Source organism: Vanacampus margaritifer, chromosome 1 (genome assembly GCF_051991255.1).
Source record: "Vanacampus margaritifer isolate UIUO_Vmar chromosome 1, RoL_Vmar_1.0, whole genome shotgun sequence".
Taxonomy (NCBI): domain Eukaryota; kingdom Metazoa; phylum Chordata; class Actinopteri; order Syngnathiformes; family Syngnathidae; genus Vanacampus; species Vanacampus margaritifer.
Genome location: NC_135432.1, coordinates 31,938,608 through 31,960,308, shown reverse-complemented (window position 1 = coordinate 31,960,308; position 21,701 = coordinate 31,938,608). Strand labels below are relative to the sequence as shown.

General features: G+C 42.1%; 2 protein-coding genes across 2 annotated transcripts; one reads left to right on the top strand and one right to left on the bottom strand.

Moving 5' to 3' along the window:
- Window positions 1-1,832: 1,832 nt before the first annotated feature.
- Window positions 1,833-10,350, bottom strand: ogfr (opioid growth factor receptor). Its single transcript, XM_077548371.1, has 7 exons — window positions 9,356-10,350; window positions 8,299-8,364; window positions 8,140-8,221; window positions 7,975-8,053; window positions 5,000-5,066; window positions 4,778-4,926; window positions 1,833-4,687 (listed from the first exon to the last, which is right to left on the bottom strand). The coding sequence occupies exons 1-7, from the start codon at window positions 9,461-9,463 to the stop codon at window positions 3,652-3,654; spliced, it is 1,587 nt and encodes a 528-aa protein (XP_077404497.1). The 5' UTR covers window positions 9,464-10,350; the 3' UTR covers window positions 1,833-3,651.
- Window positions 10,351-16,894: 6,544 nt separating this feature from the next.
- Window positions 16,895-20,010, top strand: kcnk15 (potassium channel, subfamily K, member 15). The gene is made up of 2 exons (XM_077549694.1): window positions 16,895-17,585; window positions 17,751-20,010. The coding sequence occupies exons 1-2, from the start codon at window positions 17,303-17,305 to the stop codon at window positions 18,737-18,739; spliced, it is 1,272 nt and encodes a 423-aa protein (XP_077405820.1). The 5' UTR covers window positions 16,895-17,302; the 3' UTR covers window positions 18,740-20,010.
- Window positions 20,011-21,701: the final 1,691 nt, after the last annotated feature.

Genomic DNA, 21,701 nt, shown 5'->3' with positions numbered 1-21,701 from the left:
TCCTTCTTCAGCTTGACGGCATCCCTTACCGCTGGTGTCCACCAGCGGGTTCGAGGATTGCCGCCACGACAGGCACCAACCACCTTACGGCCACAGCTCCGATCGGCCGCCTCAACAATTGAAGCGCGGAACATGGTCCACTCGGACTCAATGTCCCCACCTCCCCCGGGACAATGGAGAAGCTCTGCCGGAGATGGGCGTTGAAACTCTTTCTGACAGGGGATTCTGCCAGACGTTCCCAGCAGACCCTCACAGTACGTTTGGGCCTGCCTGGTCGGACCGGCATCTTACCCCGCCATCGGAGCCAACACACCACCAGGTGGTGATCAGTTGACAGCTCCGCCCCTCTCTTAACCCGAGTGTCCAACACATACGGCCGCAAGTCCGATGACACGACTACAAAGTCGATCATCGAACTACGGCCTAGGGTGTCCTGGTGCCAGGTGCACATATGGACACTCTTGTGCTTGAACATGGTGTTCGTTATGGACAGTCCGTGGCGAGCACAGAAGTCCAATAACAAAACACCACTCGGGTTTCGATCGGGGGGGCCATTCCTCCCAATCACGCCCCTCCAGGTCTCACTGTCATTACCCACGTGAGCGTTGAAGTCCCCCAGTAGAACGAGGGAGTCTCCAGGTGGTGCGCTCTCCAGCACACCCTCCAAGGACTCCAGAAAGGGTGGGTACTCTGAGCTGCTGTTCGGTGCATAAGCACAAACAACAGTCATGACCCGTCCCCCCACCCGAAGGCGGAGGGAGGCTACCCTCTCATTCACCGGGGTAAACCCCAACGTACAGGCGGCTAGCTGGGGGGCAATGAGTATGCCCACACCTGCTCTGCGCCTCTCACCGTGGGCAACTCCAGAGTGGAGGAGGGTCCAGCCCCTCTCGAGAGGATTGGTACCAGAACCCAAGCCGTGTGTGGAGGTGAGTCCGACTATATCTAGTCGGAACTTCTCAGCCTCGCACACCAGTTCGAGCTCCTTCCCTGTCAGAGAGGTGACATTCCATGTCCCCAGAGCTAGCTTCAGTAGCCGGGGGTCAGACCGCCAAGGCCCCCGCCTTTGGCTGCCACCCAACTCACTGCGCACCCGACCCCTTTGGCCCCTTCCACCGGTGGTGAGCCCATGGGAAGGGGGACCCACGTTGCCTTTTCGGGCTGTGCCCGGCCGGTCCCCATGGGTATAGGCCCGGCCACCAGACGCTCGCCTTCGAGCCCCACCTCCAGGCCTAGCTCCAGAGGGGGGCCAAAAAAAAATAAAAAATAATATGCTAACGGCGTCCACTTTTTTTCTTTTTTTTTTTTAAGTGTCCGTTTGCATTATAGCCATTCAACTATATACACGTACTCTCTTCTCAATAATAATAAATAAAAACTGACTTTGCAAAAACAAAAATGTCAAAAAACATGTTTTATGATCGCCATTGAGTTATGAATTTATGCAGAAATTGAAAACTGGACTGCAGATGAAAAATAGCCTTTTGGCTAAATCTGGCAAATGTTTATTAATATGTACTGTCCTTGATACAAATCAATCAATCAATCAAAAAATGTCCAAGGGCCCGTACAGTATACTTTCCCACCCATTGGACACTTCAATTACATTTTGATTGTTTAATATCCCATCTATTGTGGTGACAGAAACGAAAAAATTAATGCCCCGAAGGTGGTTTGTTAAATTTGAGCGAGTCATGTGCCAAAGAGGAAAAGTTTGCCATGTGCATCATGTAAATAAAATACTCGGATGCTACTAAATCCATTAATAGTGAATTAAATCTGTAGACCTTAAATATAGTGCCAACAATACTTAAGCCAAATACAAATACCAGTTCTGTGTCAGAAAATATCTTTATTCAGCTCTTTTAAGTTGGAGGAAAAGTCACATAGAAAGAACACAAATTGTATTTTGTTTACATTTTAAATCAATCATATTCACAATTAAGTGCAAGTGCTGAGGGGGGAGGGAAAAAACAAGCACTCTGGCAAACAGATTCCAAAATACTAAGAATCAAAATACAGATTTGAGCTAAACTTAACCAACTCTGGCGCAAAGACAAACATATTTTTGATACAATCAAGCAGTCAATCACATTTTTGGCAAGGCTTTCGGTTGTCCAAAAGTCAAATTCCCACAATCGTGAAAGCAGACAATATTACTAAAGGATAACATTGGTGACAATCAGTCAAAGGATGTGTGAATTCAGCATCAACACAAAAACGGCCTGCAGCAAAAGAAAACAAAACTTTAATTCTTCAGTGCAAAAAACATCTCAGAATGACAAAAAAAAAAAAAAAGTGTAGAGCATTTTGCTCACTTAAATTAACATGAGTACTTTATAAATTCTGTAAAGAAATTAAATGAACCTAGGAAAGTCATTTTAAAGCAGTCACTACAATACATTTTACTTTCTACATAAATTCCTTGTCTTTCAATTGATGTTCAAATTTCACGGTTACAAAGTAGGTTGTTTAACTTGTGAGCCACATTAGGTCCACATGCAAAATCCAATCAGATCCAAGACAAGAACTACATAAACAATTCTACCTTTACAAAGATATGATGCTCGTCCTTGACACTGACAATTCCTTGAACAATATGCACATCACTGTGGTCGTAATTTGCACTGGTGTAGAACTATGCTGCATCAAGCAAGAGTTGTTTCTAATACAGTACATTAACGATGTGACCGTTCCCAAACTGAAACAGAATATTGTTAACGGAAGCAACGCACATGTCCCTAACACACTTGTTCGTGAGCGGGCAATTGTGAACCCAAGTTCAATGTATTTTGCCGCTCTAGTGCCAAAATAAGGTCAACACAACATTACGAATACAGTGCAGTTAAACACTAATTGTCTCTGACAGCATTATCATATTTGCAAAGGCAGATTTTTATTTTTATTTTGCAGGGGTACCGCATCAGTCCAATAAGGAAAACAATTTATTATAATAATAAAATAAAAAAAATTACCACAGAAACTGCACATTTAACTGGTTAACATTTCAGTGTCCATCTGCCAAATGTGTCATGAAAATGTCATTCATGCAGTGCATTTCAAACTCAAGTGAGGCTTTTCTGTACTTGGCCCAACTCGACTCTCTGGCTGTGTTCACACTTGTAGTCCCATATGTTGGTCCAGGGGACACATGCTGCAGAGATTTGTGCCACTTCACTAGTGATCACACAAGCATTTCCCTATCTGCGGACCAAAGTATTAAAAGAAAAAAAAATAAGAAAAAAAAAACACGTTTGTGAACCGATTGGACCGTTTGTGAATGCAAAGTCACAAAACATGAAAAAATCTGTTTGATAGGTTGAATATATTATTTTACACTCAGCCATTTTTGCCAGCTAAGACGTGTCACGAAAGGCTCCTTAAACACTTTACACAGCACCGTTGCAATGGGAAGTGTGAACACAGCCTCAAAATTCAAGGCCAACAATTCAACTTTAGCAGGACTTGAGAGTGACAGTCTAAATGGAATGGTGGTCTGTAAACGACACTGGAAGTCTCCCAGATTCCAAATGTACAGTGACTGTGGTCATAGCGTTGTCGCTCAACATTGAACAGTGCCAGCAGCTCCTCACAAATGACCAATTTGACTCCTATTTACTGGAGAGTTGGGCCTTAAGCAATACGAACTATTCATGTATTACCCAGGCTTGGATCTAAACTAGAAGGGTTCTCCATGTCGACATCCTCCACCTTCTCGGTTGTCAGCTCATCCCGAGCTTCATGGTTACTCCCGTTTGCGTGCAACCCTTTGTCCTCTTTGTCTGGCACTTGAGCAAAATCAGTCCTGGGGATCTTTTCCTCCCTCCCCGATGACAGGCAAGGTGAGTGTTTTGCAGTCTTAAGGGGCGTTTGAGCAGGCGAGCTCATTTGGCCAGGGGCTGTGTCGCTGCCAGCCTGGCCGGCACTCACGTCTGCAGTGGAGCCATTGCTCTGCATGAGCGAGTTGTCTTCCCTCTTCTTCTTGGGTGGCTTCTCTGTGCTCATATCTTCATCCGTTTGCATGACACTGTCCGGTTCCTGAATGGCGTCCGGCGAGCAGTTTGTAGGTTTGAACTTGATGTCTGCACTGGGCTCAGTTTTGACACTCGCACTGTCAGGAGTGGGCGAATGATCCATTTCATCAATTGAGTCAGTGCTGTTCCCTAAACTGTTGTTATTGGACTCAGAATTGCCATTTCCAACTGTCATTTCATCTGCTTTTGGGTTAGGGGACGTCTCTACTTGTTTGATTTGGTCTCTATTTGTTTCATTTTGTTTCTGCGCCTTGCCAGCATTATCCAGCTCCTCCTCCTTGAGGTGAACTCCTTTTTCGCCATCTTTGCTTTTAGCCCTTGAGCAGACGTCGTCCTTACCGTCTCCATTTCCAATAGCTTCCGATCGTTTCTCCGCCTTCCTGAACTGTTTCTGAATCTTTCTGGGACACCACACAAATTTATCCTTTGGCTCAAAGTGAAGGTAGGCGAAGCGCACAAGCTCTTGGCGCTTTTGTTTATCCAGAACTGCAAACAGAAAATAGTCTAGCACGCTGCGTTTCACACTGCTCAGGTTCTTCTTGACCAAAGTCTCTTCGAGGAAGAAGTGCACGAGGGGGCCCTGATAGTGTTCAAAGCCCAGCTCTCCCAGGCTCTTCAAGATGCGTGTAATGCGCAGGTTGTTGTGCATGTTCCTGTTGGAGATGAGACAGTTGAAACTGAAATGAGCACCCTGAGATTTCATGTGAGGCCACTTACTGACATGACAATATTAGACGGTTTACCGCTCAAGGTTCCCGAAGCGCTCTTTCCAATTCTCTGCACGCGCCACCTCGCCAATCTCTTTGTTAGCAAGGCGAATGCCGTAAAAACCCAACATGAGTTCATAAGACTCCACTAGTCTCCTTTTGGCATCCTCATTTCTCTTAAAGGCCTGGGGAGCAACAAACACAAATGAGTCCAAGTTTAAGTGATGCGGGACTCTTAACTAACTATGAGACACGCACCTCAATCTCCTTCTTGGTGAGTTCAGAAGCCATGTAGTTGACCCCTGGTTCACGGAGAGGGAATAGCCTGATGAAAGCAGAAAGACTATAACACATGCTCAACATTGAGGAGTACACCGCCACACCCTTTTTGCGTGCGTCCACTTCATGTTTCTTACTAAATGGAATCTACAACAAAATTGCATTCTTTACTTTTTACTACAATTTGGTTTATAGCTTTATATCTACATCTTTAGCGCTCATGGCTTTTGGTTCAGTGTATGTTGACTCTTACAAAAAAATATATTTTGTAAAATTAGGATAAAAGTGAAGGCATACACTCACAGCATTATTATGAATTACTATTGTATTATGTAAATTATTTTTTGTTTCTATCTATGCCAGGGGCATATAGTGGCAGGCATCACACATAAATGGTTTTTAATTGGATGACAAAAAAGGTTCAATTGGGACAGCGTGCATCAGTAATAGAAAGGTCATCTCGCAACCCCGAGGTTGTGGGTTCGATCCCAGGCCACTGACCATATTGAAGTATCCTTGAGAGAGACACTGAACCCGCAGTTGCTCCTGATGCTGCATCATCAATAGTTGAACGGGTAGTCAAAAATGTAAGGCGCTTTGAGGGCCTTGTAAGGTGGAAAAGTACTATATAAATGAAGTACCATTTTCCATTTAATCTGCGTATCAACCTGTTGCCATTCCTCCAACAGAATAAATATATAAATACATATGCATTATACAAGCCCAGATTTCACACAGAGTACATTTGTGACTAACCTGAGACAAGAGCATTATTTCAGTATGTATAGTTTTTAGAAAATTTTTGTTTGGTTGTTTACCATGTGGTTTTCTTAAGTAAAACAGGTGTCTTGGCTTCACAGGTTGGTCTAATCCAGAGGTGTCAAAGTCCGGTCCTCAAGGGTCAGAGTCCTGCATGTTTTGGAGGTTTCCCTCTTCCAACACACCTCATTCAATGATCAGGATCACTATCAGGCTCCTGCAGAGCTTGCTGTTGAGCTGATCATTTGAATCAGCTGTGTTGTTCGAGAGAAACCTTTAAAACATGCAGGACTCCCACCCTTGCGGACCGGACTTTGACACCTGTGGTACACTCCTAAATCAAAGCTTGTTAATAAATAAAATATATGAAGCAGATGGACTAATAATCATGTGTCATAATTCATATCCAACAGGGATAAAGGAATGATTAACATTTGTGTGTTACCATCTACCTGATGATAATCATACATGAATAAGCTCAGCTCGTGCATTATGTAACTTCATCTCTTCATTCGTGGGACATGAAGAACACAATACTCCTTTCTTTATTCTTTTTTATTTATTTATTTATAAATAAATACTCTAATACTCTTTTAAACTCTAAAACACTACCCACTATGGATTTGATATGAAACAATATGTGCTTTCGCTGCTGACTTTTAGCTTTAGTTTGAGGGTATTTGCACACCAATCAGGTAAACGCTGCAGGAATTAAAACACTTTGTGTATATGCCTAAGTTTTTAACAACGGGGGCCAGCAAGCTGCATTCGAGCTCATCTCAAACCAAGTTTCCGTGACAATCAAAACATCTCCGTCACGAACATAGCGATTTCCAGCAAGTTATAATTCCAAGTCATCTGTTAAAGAAGGTGGCGGTAATGTACGAAAAGTATTTGCCAACCGCAAAATAAGGTAGAACAAATAGAAGCACCAAAATGCGTATTAATCCACCAGGATTCTACCCTTGGCCATAAATGCTATACGGTATTCTAGTTAAAGGTAAGCCATATTTAATTAATACGTAGTGATGCACTGAATATTCGGCCACCGGAATTTTGGGCAAAAATGCTAATTTTTGCCATTCGGCCAAAATAAAATTCACGCCGAAAGAATATGCCCGGAAGAGGATGCTGTGGTGACGGAAGCAAAAAAACTAAACAAAAAACTGCCGGAAGCAAGTGTGTTTAAATTAAACACCAAACACGGGAGTGAGTGTCCGCCTTGCTCCTCGCTGGCGTTTGTGAGACCCGGCAGCTTCATTGTGCACACCGGAGAAGGAGAGGGTCACTTGGTAAACTATGACAAAAAAAGAGAGCGCTGCCGAGTACTGCACTACAGGTGAGCTACTCTTTCTCCTGCAACGCCTTACGTTTTTTCTTTAATGAGAGCCCCTTGAGCGCTTCCACTTTTTCACTTGCATTCTGGTGGCCGTGCTAAATACTTAGCACTATTGCTATCAACAGTTTTAGACAAGTAAACACTTACCACTATCTGCGGGTGATAGTGAAATGTATTTATTTTTAAACGTTGTTGAATATGTGAATTTGCCGATGTTAAGTGAGCCGCACTGCGTCCTGCTCCAAAAAGCCTATAAATGTGTCATCAGCACCGCACGCATCTGTGCCTGCCGGTGCGAAATACTGTACATTGACTATAAAGAGCAATTGCACCGCCAGAAAATGATCAGTTGCTCACCCCGCGTTTGGTGTTAAATGTACTATTCTCCACCATGTCTCTGATGTCTGTGGTTTGGACGCATTTCAATTTATATTGTGCTTTGTTAAAATGCCCGAGCTAAATAGGCCTAAATATTTTATAATTTCAATTAATTATAATAAAAAAATAATAATTGCATGATTTTTTGGGGGTGTGTTTCGGTTTTCGGCCCCAAAAAATTATTTCGGTGCATCCCTACTAATAAGAAAAACTTTTTCATATTTAAAAGTGCAAGTTCGAAATCCAACAGGAACTTGTTCCCTGCCGTCAAAACGATTAGGGAAATTTTGGGTGCCAGTATGAGCTCTAATTTTAATATCAATAAATCGCACCTGAGTATAAGTCTCGACCAGCCAAACTCACCAGCCCTAGTATGAACATCGGCAAATGTTGCAATGCTTTTACTACTTTGTGTTTGTATAAACACATCTGCCCAGAGCACACCAATTAGCAATGGAAAAAAAGAAGAAGCACATACCACTGAATGTACGAGTGGACTCTCTCCAGCCTTTTGTAGTCATTTTTCCATTCTTTGAGGAAAGAGTCAATGTAGACCTCTGTATCATGTAAGACACACAAAAAAAGCATGTTAAGCTCATTTCACCTTTCACCAGTATATTGTTGTTTGATTTCAGTACCATACCATCAGGTGAAGAGGGGAATTTATTAAGGTAGAACTGCAAGTTGTTCATTTTGTCCTCTGAACACTCGTCGTCTGCAAGATTCTGACAGAGGAAAATAATCGTATAACTTGAGCCCCACACAGAGTCAGATGTTTGGAGTGTAACTGTCGAGCACTTACAGGATATCCTCTTCTGTAGTTCTGCATGTCCTTTGCTGCCCTCATGTTTCTGGGTGGGTGATGCCTCTGTGAACCACCATGGCAGTGAATTAAACCCACATCAAACATTTAACCAACATGGGGGAAAAATAATCCCGGGGGAATGTGAAGGGGTATGTTTTAAATAGGCAGTGGTTATTGTGCCATGACCAGCAACTCTCCTGCTAGCATTGTTTTGCCGTGAACGACTGATTGGTCAATCGCCGGAGCAATATATTCTTGGCCTGGTGTGAACTGCTATTTTGCCATGATAAAAGTAGGTTGTATAGTGGCTATGAATTAGTTATTTAAGCGTGATGTCATCGAAAATAGGCATTACCAGCCTAACCTTCAGGATAACTATTCAATTCTTCAATAAACACGTGAAACAAACTGGCTCTTTTAGACTCCCGACTGGCTGCAATAAATAAATAAAATTAAGATGTAAAGAGGACAGTGTTTGAACCCTAGCTCCTTCGAGGGGAGCGCACTACCCACTTCACATTCACGGCAAAATAACGTTAGTTTGAGACTTGTTGGTCCCGGCAAAACAACACTGAGCTGTAAATAAGTTTGAACTTCTTCCTAGACCTAACATACACGCTTATAGTACGCGGCACATTTTTTCCAAGCATTTAATTTCTGATTGAAGCATTTTGATTTATTTTTGTTTAGAGTCACATTAACGAAATTAAATGCTCGACCAATCAAATAATCCACTTAATTTTCAAGCCAGGTGCTACGGCAATTACCCATCGTTCTTGTCTTCTTTATCGTATCTACAAGTATGTAGAACAAATGTTGCCACATGCAGCCCAAAACGAATCAAGTAGCGTATCCTCACCGACACAAGGGAGTAAACTAGTACGCTAGCGTCAGTAGCCAGCTAGCCTAGCCTAGCTAGCTAACTGGTAGCTAAAAATTGCCTTGCACCAAATGCAGCAGCAGCAACAACGACGTCTAGCCAAGTCACCAGAAAAACGCCGCGGCCTTCCAATGACACGTCAAGCTTTAACTTTGAGTTTAGACAAGCACTTACCGACACAAGAGTCCTCGACCGACGAGGCTGACCATCTCCGGTCGGCTCCTCTCCATCACTCTCTGTGTCCCACGTCGAGTCGTACTCACACACACAGTCGTCCTCCATAATTCCCTAAACGACAAAAGCCACCTAAAGCTAGCGGAGCTTGCTTCCCGATAGAGATGTGCATGGATCCAGCTACACTGACAAGTTCACTCAGGTTAGCCGAGGACAGCCCGTAACATGAACACCCTCTCTCCGCAGGCAGGCCACCATCGCCTCTCAGTCTCTTCTTCACTCCCGGCGGTGATGACGTCTTCCCTCAGGTGCTCGAGTGGGCGTTTTAATCATCACGATGCCCGCTCACGAGCTTAAAATACAGTTCGCTTCGCATTTTTAACGTTCATTTCCACCCCCACCCCCGTGAATTCAATATAATTTTTAACGAAAATGTTTTTAACTCAATATCATACATGAATGTAGATTAATTGATTTACATACATGAATCCAGCATAACCAGACGAGTCCAGCTATATAAATAAAATTTTCCTGTGATAAATAACAAGTCAAGTCATGACTTTTTAAAACTAGCACAGTAAAAAATGCACACTCAACGACGTACATGTGCTCCTTACATTTTGTGGACATTGGCGGAGCTATTGACCTTTTGCACATGACGTCACAGTCCTCATGGGAACGCCCCCTCGGGGACACTGGACGGCAAAAGAGCCACTTGCCTGTATTGTAACTAGTGTTGTTCCGATACCGTTCTTTGGCCCGCGATACAGATTCCGATACCCAGCTTTGCCGTATCGGCCGATGCCGATAACATACCAATACCTACGTTTTTTCCCCCCCCTCAACATATAAAAGCTGCCCTGCCATTGGTTCAGAGCATTCAAGGGCCAATAGGATATCTTAGCTCGGCATGCAATGAACATGCCACACATCAGTGAATGTAGTGCATGAGAAAGACACAAGATGCTGCATCCAAAGTCTTATATTAGCGTCAGAATTAATGGTATCGGCATGTTACTTGTTAGTACTCACCGATACCACTGTTTTAATTGCCGATACCAGTGTCGGTGTTGTAACAACACTAATTGTAACCATTGAATGTCATACAACGTTAAGTCCTTTATCTAATCGATTATCTTATAAAATGGTCATATCTTGCTTTGTGGTCGTTTGTACAGACAGACAAAGGAGTAAACCAAATGTTGCTTTTTATCGCATACTTTCTAATGAAGACAAAAGACGTTGATTGATAGCAGCAATCAACACAAAGGACTGGCAGCCCACAAAGTGTTCACGGATTTGCAGCGATAATTTTTTGCGAGGTTAGTAGATAAATGTTGTAATTAGTAGATAAATGTTCATACATTTAACTAATAAACGTACACTCTAACAAAGATTGTAACAGAGGTGTCGAATTGCGTGTTTCAGATCACATTAACGAGCCAGATAGTTAGCGTCTACTCCAACTGCACGAACACACAGCTTAGTTTTAAAATGTACCTTCTTCAAAACTATGAAGTGCAATTGACGGTTTAATAATGGGGGATGTCGTCTTTGTGCTTGTAGTTTTTCTCTCTGGATCCGGAGTCATATTCATGAAATGACTGCATAGCTCGCCACTACGATAGTCATTTATTCCATGCTAGTAAACATAGTAACATGACATCATCACAACGTTTCAATATAGAACAGATTGTGTAAAAATAAGTCAGTTAGCATGATCAACAAGTTTCAGCCCCGGTGTAAAGAGAAGAGACGGCATCGACTATAGAATGTTATAGGTCGTGTGCTGTGAATTCCGGCAAAGTCGGTGATTTGATTAACTTGGTAAAAACAGCAGGCAACAGAAGCTAAGGGGCTGTTTTCAAACTAGCGATCTCCAACTAAGTAAATATAACGCTCTATGAGTCCCGACTAAATGTGCAACTTTGACTGACAGGTGACCTTCGGTTGAAAGAATAGAATCCATGGCTCTATGGGCAATAATAACTTTGAATTTGTAAAATAACAGTCGCTAAGTCGCTCCGGGTCACGTCCACTTCCATTCAACAATCATTTCCTTCCGCCGTCCATCATAGGGCAGTCACGTGATCACATGACGTCGGTGCAAATGGTCAATACATGGTGCCCAGTCACCCATGGTCACTCTCTGGCCGAGAAATTGGGAGTTGCTCTGGCCAGTAGCCACCCTCCTATAGCCACCCTTTATCCAGGAGAAAATTTGCATACTTACCTGCCATTTTTGTATGGATGCAGTATTCTTAGATTACTTGACTCTGACAGAATTCATTTATACAGTTGTACTTCGGAGTTTGAACATAATTCATTCCTGCGTAGTGTTCAAAGTCCGAATTGCTCAACCATATGGTGTAGTTAAAAGTGCTATATAAATGCAGTCCATTTACCATAACAAGTTAGTTGGCTGAGAAGTCTGTTTATTCATTCCCTACTGTTTATTCTCTCACTGTTCTAAAAATAGTTCACCAGTGATACAACATTGGGATTTTCTGGTAATGTTGTAGAAGTGATCATCTGAAAATCTGAATACGGGAAAATATTTATATAAAAAAAAAAGGGTTGCATCTTGATACTTTATTTCCCAGTTTTTGAATTATTGTGAAAAATCAACATGATCAGTGTAATGATGATGCTAATATAACATTAACATTAAAGAGTGTCCAGTCTCCCCCATCCTGTTTATCATGGGCATGAATCTCCTCATTTCTACAAGCCTCCAGAGGTCCAACATTGGAATCTAGTGTCCGTCAACCGGCGATAAAGCAGGAGTGAAAACCAGATCAGGATGGAAGTGGAAGGCCTCTACAGCACCTGCCCAAGCAAAAGGAAACCTTAAGCTCAATAACATCATTGGGGCACCTAGCGTAGGCAGCTAAGGTCTGAGGTTGACCAATTCAAAGTGCAGGGTTGCCATGAACCGAAGGAACTTGAGTGACATCATGGTCCGGGAATAGAGATGGGAAGTAACAAAGTACAAATATTTCATTAATTTACTTGAGTAGTTTTTTTTCAGTACTTTGTACTTTCCTCAGTATGTATTTGTTAGACTACTTTTTACTTTTATCTGTTACATTTTAACATGAGTAGCTGTACTTTTTACTTGATGCATTTTCAAAACAAGGTCGTTACTATTGTTTTTAAATGTATAAAAACGATTAAAATACTTGACCTAGAAGAAAAAGCAGCCATCAATGTCTCTTGGCTCTGCCAATCGTATGAAGAGTTTCACACGACGTGCAATTGGCTAGATTAGAACAACCCGTATATATGAGGGAAATGTGTGCCGCCACAACAGAGGATAATTTAAATTTGATAGCAAGTCAGAAAGTCTATGGCCTATGTACAGTGGAACCTCTGAGTTTGAACGCCTCGGAACTCGTACAAATCTGACTTAAACCAAAAAATCGGAGTAAAAAATGCCTCGTAGTTTAAATTTATTTTCGGAGTTCAAACACCCAAGCAAAGCAAGCTAAGCCGAACGCACCTTGAAAACGGGTAGCCGAGTGAAGACGAGCGAAGACGAGCGAAGACGAGCAATGCCTAATGCTCACGTTGCGGTAGTTGAGACGATGCACTGAAGAAAGACAACAGTGCCAGTGACAGCAAAGAAAAATTTACAGTGCTACGAACCACAGTGGAATTAGGATTATCACGCCATTGTAACTACCGTGACTACTTCTGTAAATACTGGCACGAGGACCCCCTGTAGCTGTTCAACAACGTGCCTGATGTTAAACGCACGCAAGGACCGTTTAGTAGTCTAACAATATGCCCAATGTAAATTACACAAACTCAGCACTGAACTAAAGCAAGCATTGACATAGCATTTATCATCCACTGATGCCTTTACACCACAACAAAAATGGTAAGGTATTTTTTATTGTTTAAATAATTTACATGTAAATGTAAAAAAACATAAATAGAAATTTAAATAGGATTTTTTTTGTTTTGGGAGCTTGGGAACGGATTAATTGCATTTACATTATTTCCTATAGGAAAAAATGTTTTGGAGGTTGAACAATTCGGACTTTGAACACTTTGCAGGAACAAATTATGTTCAAACTCCGATGTATCACTGTATACCAATGTTTGCTCCATTAGCTAATATCTTTCAAATTGACGTATAGGAGGAAACATTCGGTAAAAATACTTTTCACTTCTACCCGTCAAGTACATTTCAGAGCCTGTACTTTTTTACTTTTACTTGACTAATTATTTGAGTGAGTACTTTTACTTTTGCCAAAGTAGTTTTTTTACACAAGTAATTGTACTTTTACTCAAGTAGAGAATGTCAGTTCTTTTCCCATCTCTGTCCGGAGAGAGTCTGGGAGGCGTGAGTGAAAACTAAGCGCTCGCCGAAAAGTTGGGCATCCGTCAACGACGGAGAGACAAATTTGCCGAGCTCTGGAAACACCCAAAGACAGCTATTCCCCACAAGCTCCTGGGTAAAGGCTGCAGTCACTGCGTATAAATCTGACAAGCATCTCAAGATGTATTTAATTATCATCATTAAAGGTAATTTGTGCTAATTTGTTATTTCAAAAGTGTGTATCTAACTTGTAGCCCTTCGCGTTAAGCGCTAACCAAGAAGTAGCTCTCAAGTATCAAAATGGTTGGTGACCCCTGCATTTGAGGAAGCATACTCTCACTGCAGTGTGACCACACTTTGACAATCACTGATAGGGGATCTATGCATCCATCTATCAATCCATATCAATCTGAAGCTTATCCGGTTCACTTTGGGCGAGAGGTGAGGTACACCCAGACCTGGTCACCAGCCAATTGCGGGGTACATATAAACAAAAAGTCATTCTCACTCTCAATTACACCGATGAGCGATTTAGAGTCTTTAATAAATCTGTAATCTGGGAGCAAGCCTGGGTAGAACATGCAATGCACACTGGAGGGCCTGCATCAAGATTTGAATCCAGGACCTCTAGACTAAAGGTAAATGTGCTAACCCCCATGCTGCACATATATTTTACATAATATTTAGTGCTATTTGTTTCCATAAAATACATGACATTAATTGTAACCCTGAAGTGTCATAATATCCAGACCTATAATGCAATCCTCTCTCCGTCAATGCCTTTACACTGAATCTAGTATTAATCTTCTTGTAAATTGTTATATAACAATGCTAGTTGGTGGACAGATGGAAAAAAAAAAGAACTAGAATTGGATATACATTTCATAACATAATAATCCTTAATACGGCCGCTGCAGTGGGAAAATTATACAAGCAAAGATCAAATATGAGCACAACTAAATTGAAAGAGTCTCATGCTAAGAGCAAAGAAAGTACAATTTTAGTGCCAAGATGGAATCTGATTTACTGCACTGGTATCACGTTGATAATATATGCTAAAATTAGCATGTAACAATAAAGCATTGGACAAGGTCCACTGTACAGCATAGTTTTTTTATGTATGCACACACATGCATCAAGGCTCAAAACTCACATATTTAGTGGTCTGAACAAATGATTGGGCCCATACTGTCCACGGCTCGACAGGAACTGGTGAGATGCATTTGTACAATACAGAACTATAAATAGAATCACGTATCTTCATACAGGAGATTCATTGTTGATGGCCATTGGTGTGAGTTTCTATTTTTAGATCTGGTTGCTGTGGAAACCAGAGGGCTCTGCATTCACAGTAGCTATTTAGTGTTGCCTCTTCATCACTTATGCTGTTTACTCAATGAGTAGGGAAACATTTGTTAATACACAGCAAGATGAAACTGAATTCAGAGACTGGATTATGCTAATTGGAGATTAGTCACAAATTTACACATTTTACTGTCTAAGATTTGCTTTCTGTAATGAAATGCTGTCTGGAGCAAAATGGTTGTAAGTCTGAAACCTTTTGACCATAGAAATAGGGTGCGAGGTGAATACCCACAAGGCTCATGGCATGACCCCTGGCCTGGTGGGCTTTTTCTTTAGAAATAACAATACAGTACAAACAACCACAAAAGGAGTATTTCAAATCGCATTGTTGTACAGAAAAACGGTTTGAGCGTAAAAAAGGCATGCTGATCCACCGTTGCATCAAAATGGGGTCTAACAGAAAAAAAGACGAAAAAAGTGCTGACTGGAGCCTGTAAAGAAATGATTCAGAAAATGTTAAATGATTTCATTTGTAGCCTGTTCTTTTGCATTGATAGATACATTTCATCAAGCCATGCAAAACTAAAGTTATTTGCGTGATAATCAACCTGACATGGAAGAAATGACAGAAGCTAAGACATATTATTCACTGTAAAGCAGTGATAGGAAAATGAAGCTTCATGACCCACTTGCGATGTTTTTTTAAAACTTCTCTAGATAGTGCTTTTGGGTTAAATATGAAGGTTATTGCAATGTAATTTAAATTTCCATTGCATCTTTAAACCAAGAGCACTATCTAGAGGAGTGTAAAAATAACGATTCACGAAGCTTCAATTTCCCATCACGACTGTAAAGCCTTGCCTCAACAGTCACAGCATAGTCAACATATAGACACATTATAGACACAAACAGTGGCTATGTTCTACCAAAATAACCTTACAACTAAGGGTATATATATTTTTAGTAATTTCTGGGAGTGACAGACGCTCCCTTCCAGCCACAACACAAATAAACACATTCTATGTACACCAGGGGTGGTCAAGTTTGGTCCTCGAGAGCCCCTATCCAGCCTGTTTTCCATGTCTCCCTTCTTCAGCGGAGCTGAATCTAATGATCATTGACAAAGACAATGATAAAGCCTGATAACGATCCTGATCATGAATCAGGTGTGTTAGTGGAGAGAAACACGGAAAACAGGCTGGATAGTGGCTCTCGAGGACCGAACTTGGCCACCCCTGATGTACACTATCATGTTCACAGATTATTATTATTATTATAAATATTTTTGCGAGAGGCTACAAGGCTGGAAATGCATCACAAAGGTAGAATGCCAAGGTTTGGTGATGTCATTGGGTCATGGCAACAGCATAAGGTCAAGGATTTCAAACTGAATTCTTAATCCCTTTTAGATTTTTCTTAAATTATCTGTTACAATACTTTTTTGTTAATCTAAAAAAAAACCCACTGGTGTCTAAATTGTGTGAAAAAAGAAATACTTGGGAATAAAAGATGAAATATTCTTCTGTTAAACCAAAATATTTGTAAAGTTAAAATATGGGAGCTGTCCTCTCTCTTCCAATACTTTTGTATAATGGGAGAGTACAGTGTAAGTGTGCAATATATTATCGACTGTTTTATTTTGAATCAGGACCAAAAGTAAAAGCGCATGTTGCATATCAGCCTCAAACTCACTCGGCCCGTGCTTGCTTTCGCTACAGGTAACCATGGAAACCAACATATAGAACAGGTCTCTACAGAAGCAGTGAATTGATGTATTCTTTCATTTTTCTAATGGACATCCACAGACACATTTCGTGGTATTCCTGAACACAATGACGTTGCAGGCTATTTGTATAACGTCATTACAAAACAAAGGTTTCCCCACACTCCTTTTCTTTGTTGGCATTGATCCCATGTACACGCTCAACTTCCGTTCGTGTTCTGAGCTGAATGTGCCAATTTTTTTGCGGGGAAGGCAGTGCGTGTGGGTTGCACCCTTTCTGACAACTACGTAGTAGAGGAAACGGGTCCAGTATCTGACCTGTCCATGGTGCTGGACGCCGGATGGGAGGGGGGACTTGTTGCTTACACACACACACACGCATGCACGAATACATACAGTACCGGGGTCTTGTTTTGCGCATGCGAAGAGAACATCTTTAACAGACCACCGCGTGGATTCTGATCAATCGCCTCCTTTGATGATGTAAATGTCGACGTAAAGGGCTATCTTCTCACGCAACAGGCTGCACCGCCAATGCGAAGGGGCAGCACGCTCCCACCTGTAACCACGCTTTCTTCCGCCAGCGCCGAGGATGAAGAAACAAAACGTCCGGACCCTGTCGCTCATTCTCTGCATGTTCTCCTACTTGCTGGTGGGCGCCGCCGTGTTCGACGCACTGGAGTCCGAGACGGAGAGCTCCCGCAGGCGCGTCCTGGAGCAGAAGCGCAACGAGATGAAGAGGAAGTACCGCTTCTCCGAGGAAGACTACCGCGTAATCGAGCGGGTGCTGCTGCAAGCGGAGCCTCACCGAGCCGGCAGACAGTGGAAATTTGCCGGCTCTTTTTACTTCGCTATTACGGTCATCACCACCATTGGTAAGATGGAATTCACATTTGAATAATTCATTGCTATTACATAGCCACCTGCAGTGATCATGTGATTGCTGCCTTTGGAATAGGCCTGGTACTTTTGTGCATGGAAAGTGCTTAAAAAGGTGGATTTGCGATTAAAACTCACATGAAACTGCCTCTCATTTGAAGGTTACGGCCACGCGGCACCAGGCACAGACGCAGGGAAGGTGTTCTGCATGTTCTATGCGGTACTGGGCATCCCTCTGACTTTGGTCATGTTCCAGAGCCTGGGAGAGAGGATGAACACATTTGTGCGCTATCTCCTCCACAAGACCAAACAGTTCCTGGGCTGTAAACACACCGAGGTGTCCATGGAGAACATGGTTCTGGTGGGATTCTTGTCTTGTATCGGCACGCTGTGTGTGGGGGCGGCAGCTTTTGCTCACTTTGAAGGATGGAGCTTCTTCCATGCTTATTACTACTGCTTCATCACGCTCACTACGATTGGCTTCGGAGACTTTGTGGCCTTGCAGAAGAAGGAGGACCTGCAGGAGAAAACCCTCTATGTGGTTTTCAGCTTCATGTACATTCTGGTGGGACTTACAGTTATCGGAGCCTTCCTGAACTTGGTGGTGCTTCGTTTCCTCACCATGAACAGTGAAGATGAGAGAAGAGACGCTCAGCAACGGGCATCGCTGAAGAAGGACAGAGGATTTTTAGATGGGACCTTGAGCCTCCATCTTTTGGGGGAGCGTAACAGAAACCAGTGCCGGGAACGGGGCGGACACAACATGGCGTACGGTCACAGCCGGAGTCTGCTGCTTTTGCCCGTGGAGGAGGGGACCAGTCGCACCAACCTCATCAGCTCCTCGGCGGAGCGCCACCAGCGAGGGCCAAGCCCCTGCAAACATTCGGAGGTGACGCCAGAAGCACGCAAGTCAGAGTCTGGCCTCAGCTCCCTCTGCTCGTGTGTGTGCTACCGTCTGGGCATTTGCGATAGCCCCCTCGTGGCCCGCAGTCAGCGCAAAGGCGGCCATGTCAGCTCTGTTTACTACAACTCGGTCTCCTACAGGATCCACAGCGGCAGGAACAATACTGGGCTCCATTCACCTGCAAGCGCACACTCTCCGGGCCACAGCTTCCAGGAGTTCCCCAGAACAAGGAGACTATCTTTGTGAAGGCCAATCTTATTATTATTATTTTTTTAAAATTCTTTTTACATTTTCACCTTGTTTGGGAATGGTCAGTGAAGTGATTTTGCATCGAAAACCAATTTCTTTGTTAAAGCTCACTACTGTTGATGAAGCTACTGATGCACGTTTTCCAAGTGCATGCTCAGTGGAATGTGTAGCGCACAATGTGGATATGCATGAGTGCTTTTGTAATATGAAATGTCTTCTAATCCACATTGAAAACTAAAATGTTTTTCTCTTCCCGTAGCATGCTACTAAATAGGGAACAGCTCTCTGTATCTCTGCACAGTACAATTACGCTAATGCACAACATGAATGCCTCTTTGACCGTGTCACAACATTAGGGGTGTGCCCCAAAAAATCGATTCTCATAAGAATCGCGATTCTCATTTAGTACGATTCAGAATCAATTTTAAATGTCCCAAAATCGATTTTATTTAAATTATTTTATATTGTCTTCCCTTTGTTTGTGTGTGCCTTTATTGGGAGCGCTGTTCATGTTGTACCATGCAGTGTGGTTCCACGCAGTCTGATTCCCTTAAGTTGTAGCACATTAGAGAGTAGAAGGAAAAAGTCACGATCAAGTTATTGCAATAAAAGTTGTTTTTTTTTGCAGCGTGGAGCCGTTCTTTTGAGTGATAAAAGTGCCGCGAGTAGAGCACTAATTATTATTAGCGAGTCAGACTGGAGTAGATCATTACGATCTATAAATTGAAGCAAAAATCATTGTCATTCAAATAATTTTGAATCAAAAACCGAAAATCGATTCTGAATCGAATCACACACCCAAAAATCGTAATCGAATCGAATCGTGAGACATTCAAAGATTCCCACCCCTACACAACATGTTTTAGTTACAAATACTATTTAACACTTCGAAAAAAATGTGTTCTTCTATTGGATGTCATTAGATTGTACCTAATGATTTGACCGGTGAAAGGTAAAAAGGCCTTACGAACTTTGACCCAGCAAACGAGAGCTGTGGCTTCTTTGTGCAGTGAATTTAATACTGTATATCTTTGTAATACATATCAAAAGGGGTGGTGTGTGGTTAGTTTTAATTGTCTAGCATTAATGCACTTGAATGTAAAGACTGCTTTATACTTTGAGAGGCAGTCAATACCTGATGCAAAATGTAGCATGGTACAGTAAACCTCCCAATATATTGGAAAACAAATTAGGGAGGCAGTGTTGACTTGAGATTTAATGTGACTCTTGTAATATTGTTTGATTAAACAAAACAATACAAAAACAAATGACAGCATTCCTTTGTTTTTATTAAAAGTATTGTTTACTTTGGCCAAAGATCAAAGTTGTTTTGTGCTTTTTTCAACTACACAGTATATATATTAGGTATATTATTTCAATTAATTTAAAACACACATTGAAAGCCTTGTGTTAAGACACATTTCTGGCATCCAAGCAGAGGAATAGTGGAGAGCATAGGCTTATTTTTGTTAGATAGGAATTAGCTGACGTTTATTCTAGCGAGCAAATGTCATGTGGTGGGACAGTACCAACTACTACAGTCCCCTGTTTGAACTAGATTGAGAGAAATCCATTGTTGTGTCATAATATGCAGTTCTCATGATGATAATAAAGCCAAGAGAGCCCATTAAAGGGAAACTCCAGCCGGGAAGGCCCATTTTTGACTCATAAACTATATGTATTTTTTCATCAGGAAAACTTATTTTAAGCTTGCAGTTTCAATTTCATCCATTTCTTTTGACGAAATCAGTAAAAAACTCCTAAAAACAACAACACACCCGTTCTAAAGAGCCAGTATCGCCACACCCATCTCACAACCACACTCGGCTGGAAAAGACCGGCCTTCTTGCTGGAGCGCTTGTGGCCCGAATTAGTGCTGTCACTATCGAATTTTTTTATCTATCGATTATTCAATCAATTAATCGACTAATCAGATTCTTTTGAATTTTGCATTAAAGGGTATTTAAAAAGCATTTTCCCTCTGATTACGGTTTATTAACCAGTGATTGTTGTTTATTTCATACTTCGTATTTGTATAGGGATTTTTTTTTTTTAAAAAAGGGGGTGATTGATGTTGTACTATGTTACCCATTTGGTCATTGTTTCCAAATTAAAAACACATGTTTGCAAATGTCTTATTTTGATTCTTCTTTCATAAAGATATGCAGACATCAGTAAACAATTACTATTGATATGCTGAAATCAGAGGATTTGGACAATTTTACACGATTACTCGATTATTAAAATAGTTAGATTAATTTGATAATCGATTACTTGTTGATTAATCAATTCATTTTGGCAGCTCTAGTCCAAAATTTTCAAAGTCCACTCATATGTACATTTTCTGCGCCTCATTGGCGTCGCGTGCGGGCATTTTTCAAAGTCCTACTTTTCGACAGGGCAACCTCTGAGGGTTGTCGTGCACTTCTCTAGCCAATAGTTGACGCTCTCGAAGCGGCCACAGCCAGTGATCGCCGCACGCCTCCGATCTGCTTTACTCACACTTCTGGCTGGACAGAAGCCAGCATTTGCCCCGGCCGCTATGGCTGCATGCAGGTCTGGGCTGACACAAATAATCGGCCCTGGCATTTTGACTTGGGCCTGATTCCTGACCATCCTTGGCTAACACGTAGCTCTACCACTGATGTTTATTGGTTTAATTTGCTCTCTATATTGTAAATGGATTAACTCCTCTCTCTCTAGGGGTAAAATGGAGGAAAATAATAATTGAATAGCACCACATCAGCCCCAAAAGACACCGCCCACCGGGCATCTGCCCTTTACGACAGATGGCCAGTCCAGCCCTGGCTGCATGGGTGGCCGATACTGAGCTCCTTGGCTGCCTGACCGGTCACCGGTGGCGGGCGCGACGTCCAAGACATGGAGCCCCATGCTGTTTTCATCCTGCAAACTTCATTTGTCTGTTTAGAAGCCGAACCACTGCTGCCTTGGTAGCTGT

What these genes read in the sequence shown, in the direction of transcription:
- ogfr (XM_077548371.1), bottom strand. Translation starts at nt 9,463, where the DNA reads ATGGAGGACGACTGTGTGTGTGAGTACGACTCGACGTGGGACACAGAG. An exon ending in ACTACAGAAGAGGATATCCT is followed by an intron (nt 8,222 to 8,298) that starts GTAAGTGCTCGA and finishes TTCCTCTGTCAG; the next exon opens with AATCTTGCAGACGACGAGTG. An exon ending in GTCCACTCGTACATTCAGTG is followed by an intron (nt 5,067 to 7,974) that starts GTATGTGCTTCT and finishes TGCTTTCATCAG; the next exon opens with GCTATTCCCTCTCCGTGAAC.
- kcnk15 (XM_077549694.1), top strand. Translation starts at nt 17,303, where the DNA reads ATGAAGAAACAAAACGTCCGGACCCTGTCGCTCATTCTCTGCATGTTC. An exon ending in TACGGTCATCACCACCATTG is followed by an intron (nt 17,586 to 17,750) that starts GTAAGATGGAAT and finishes TCTCATTTGAAG; the next exon opens with GTTACGGCCACGCGGCACCA.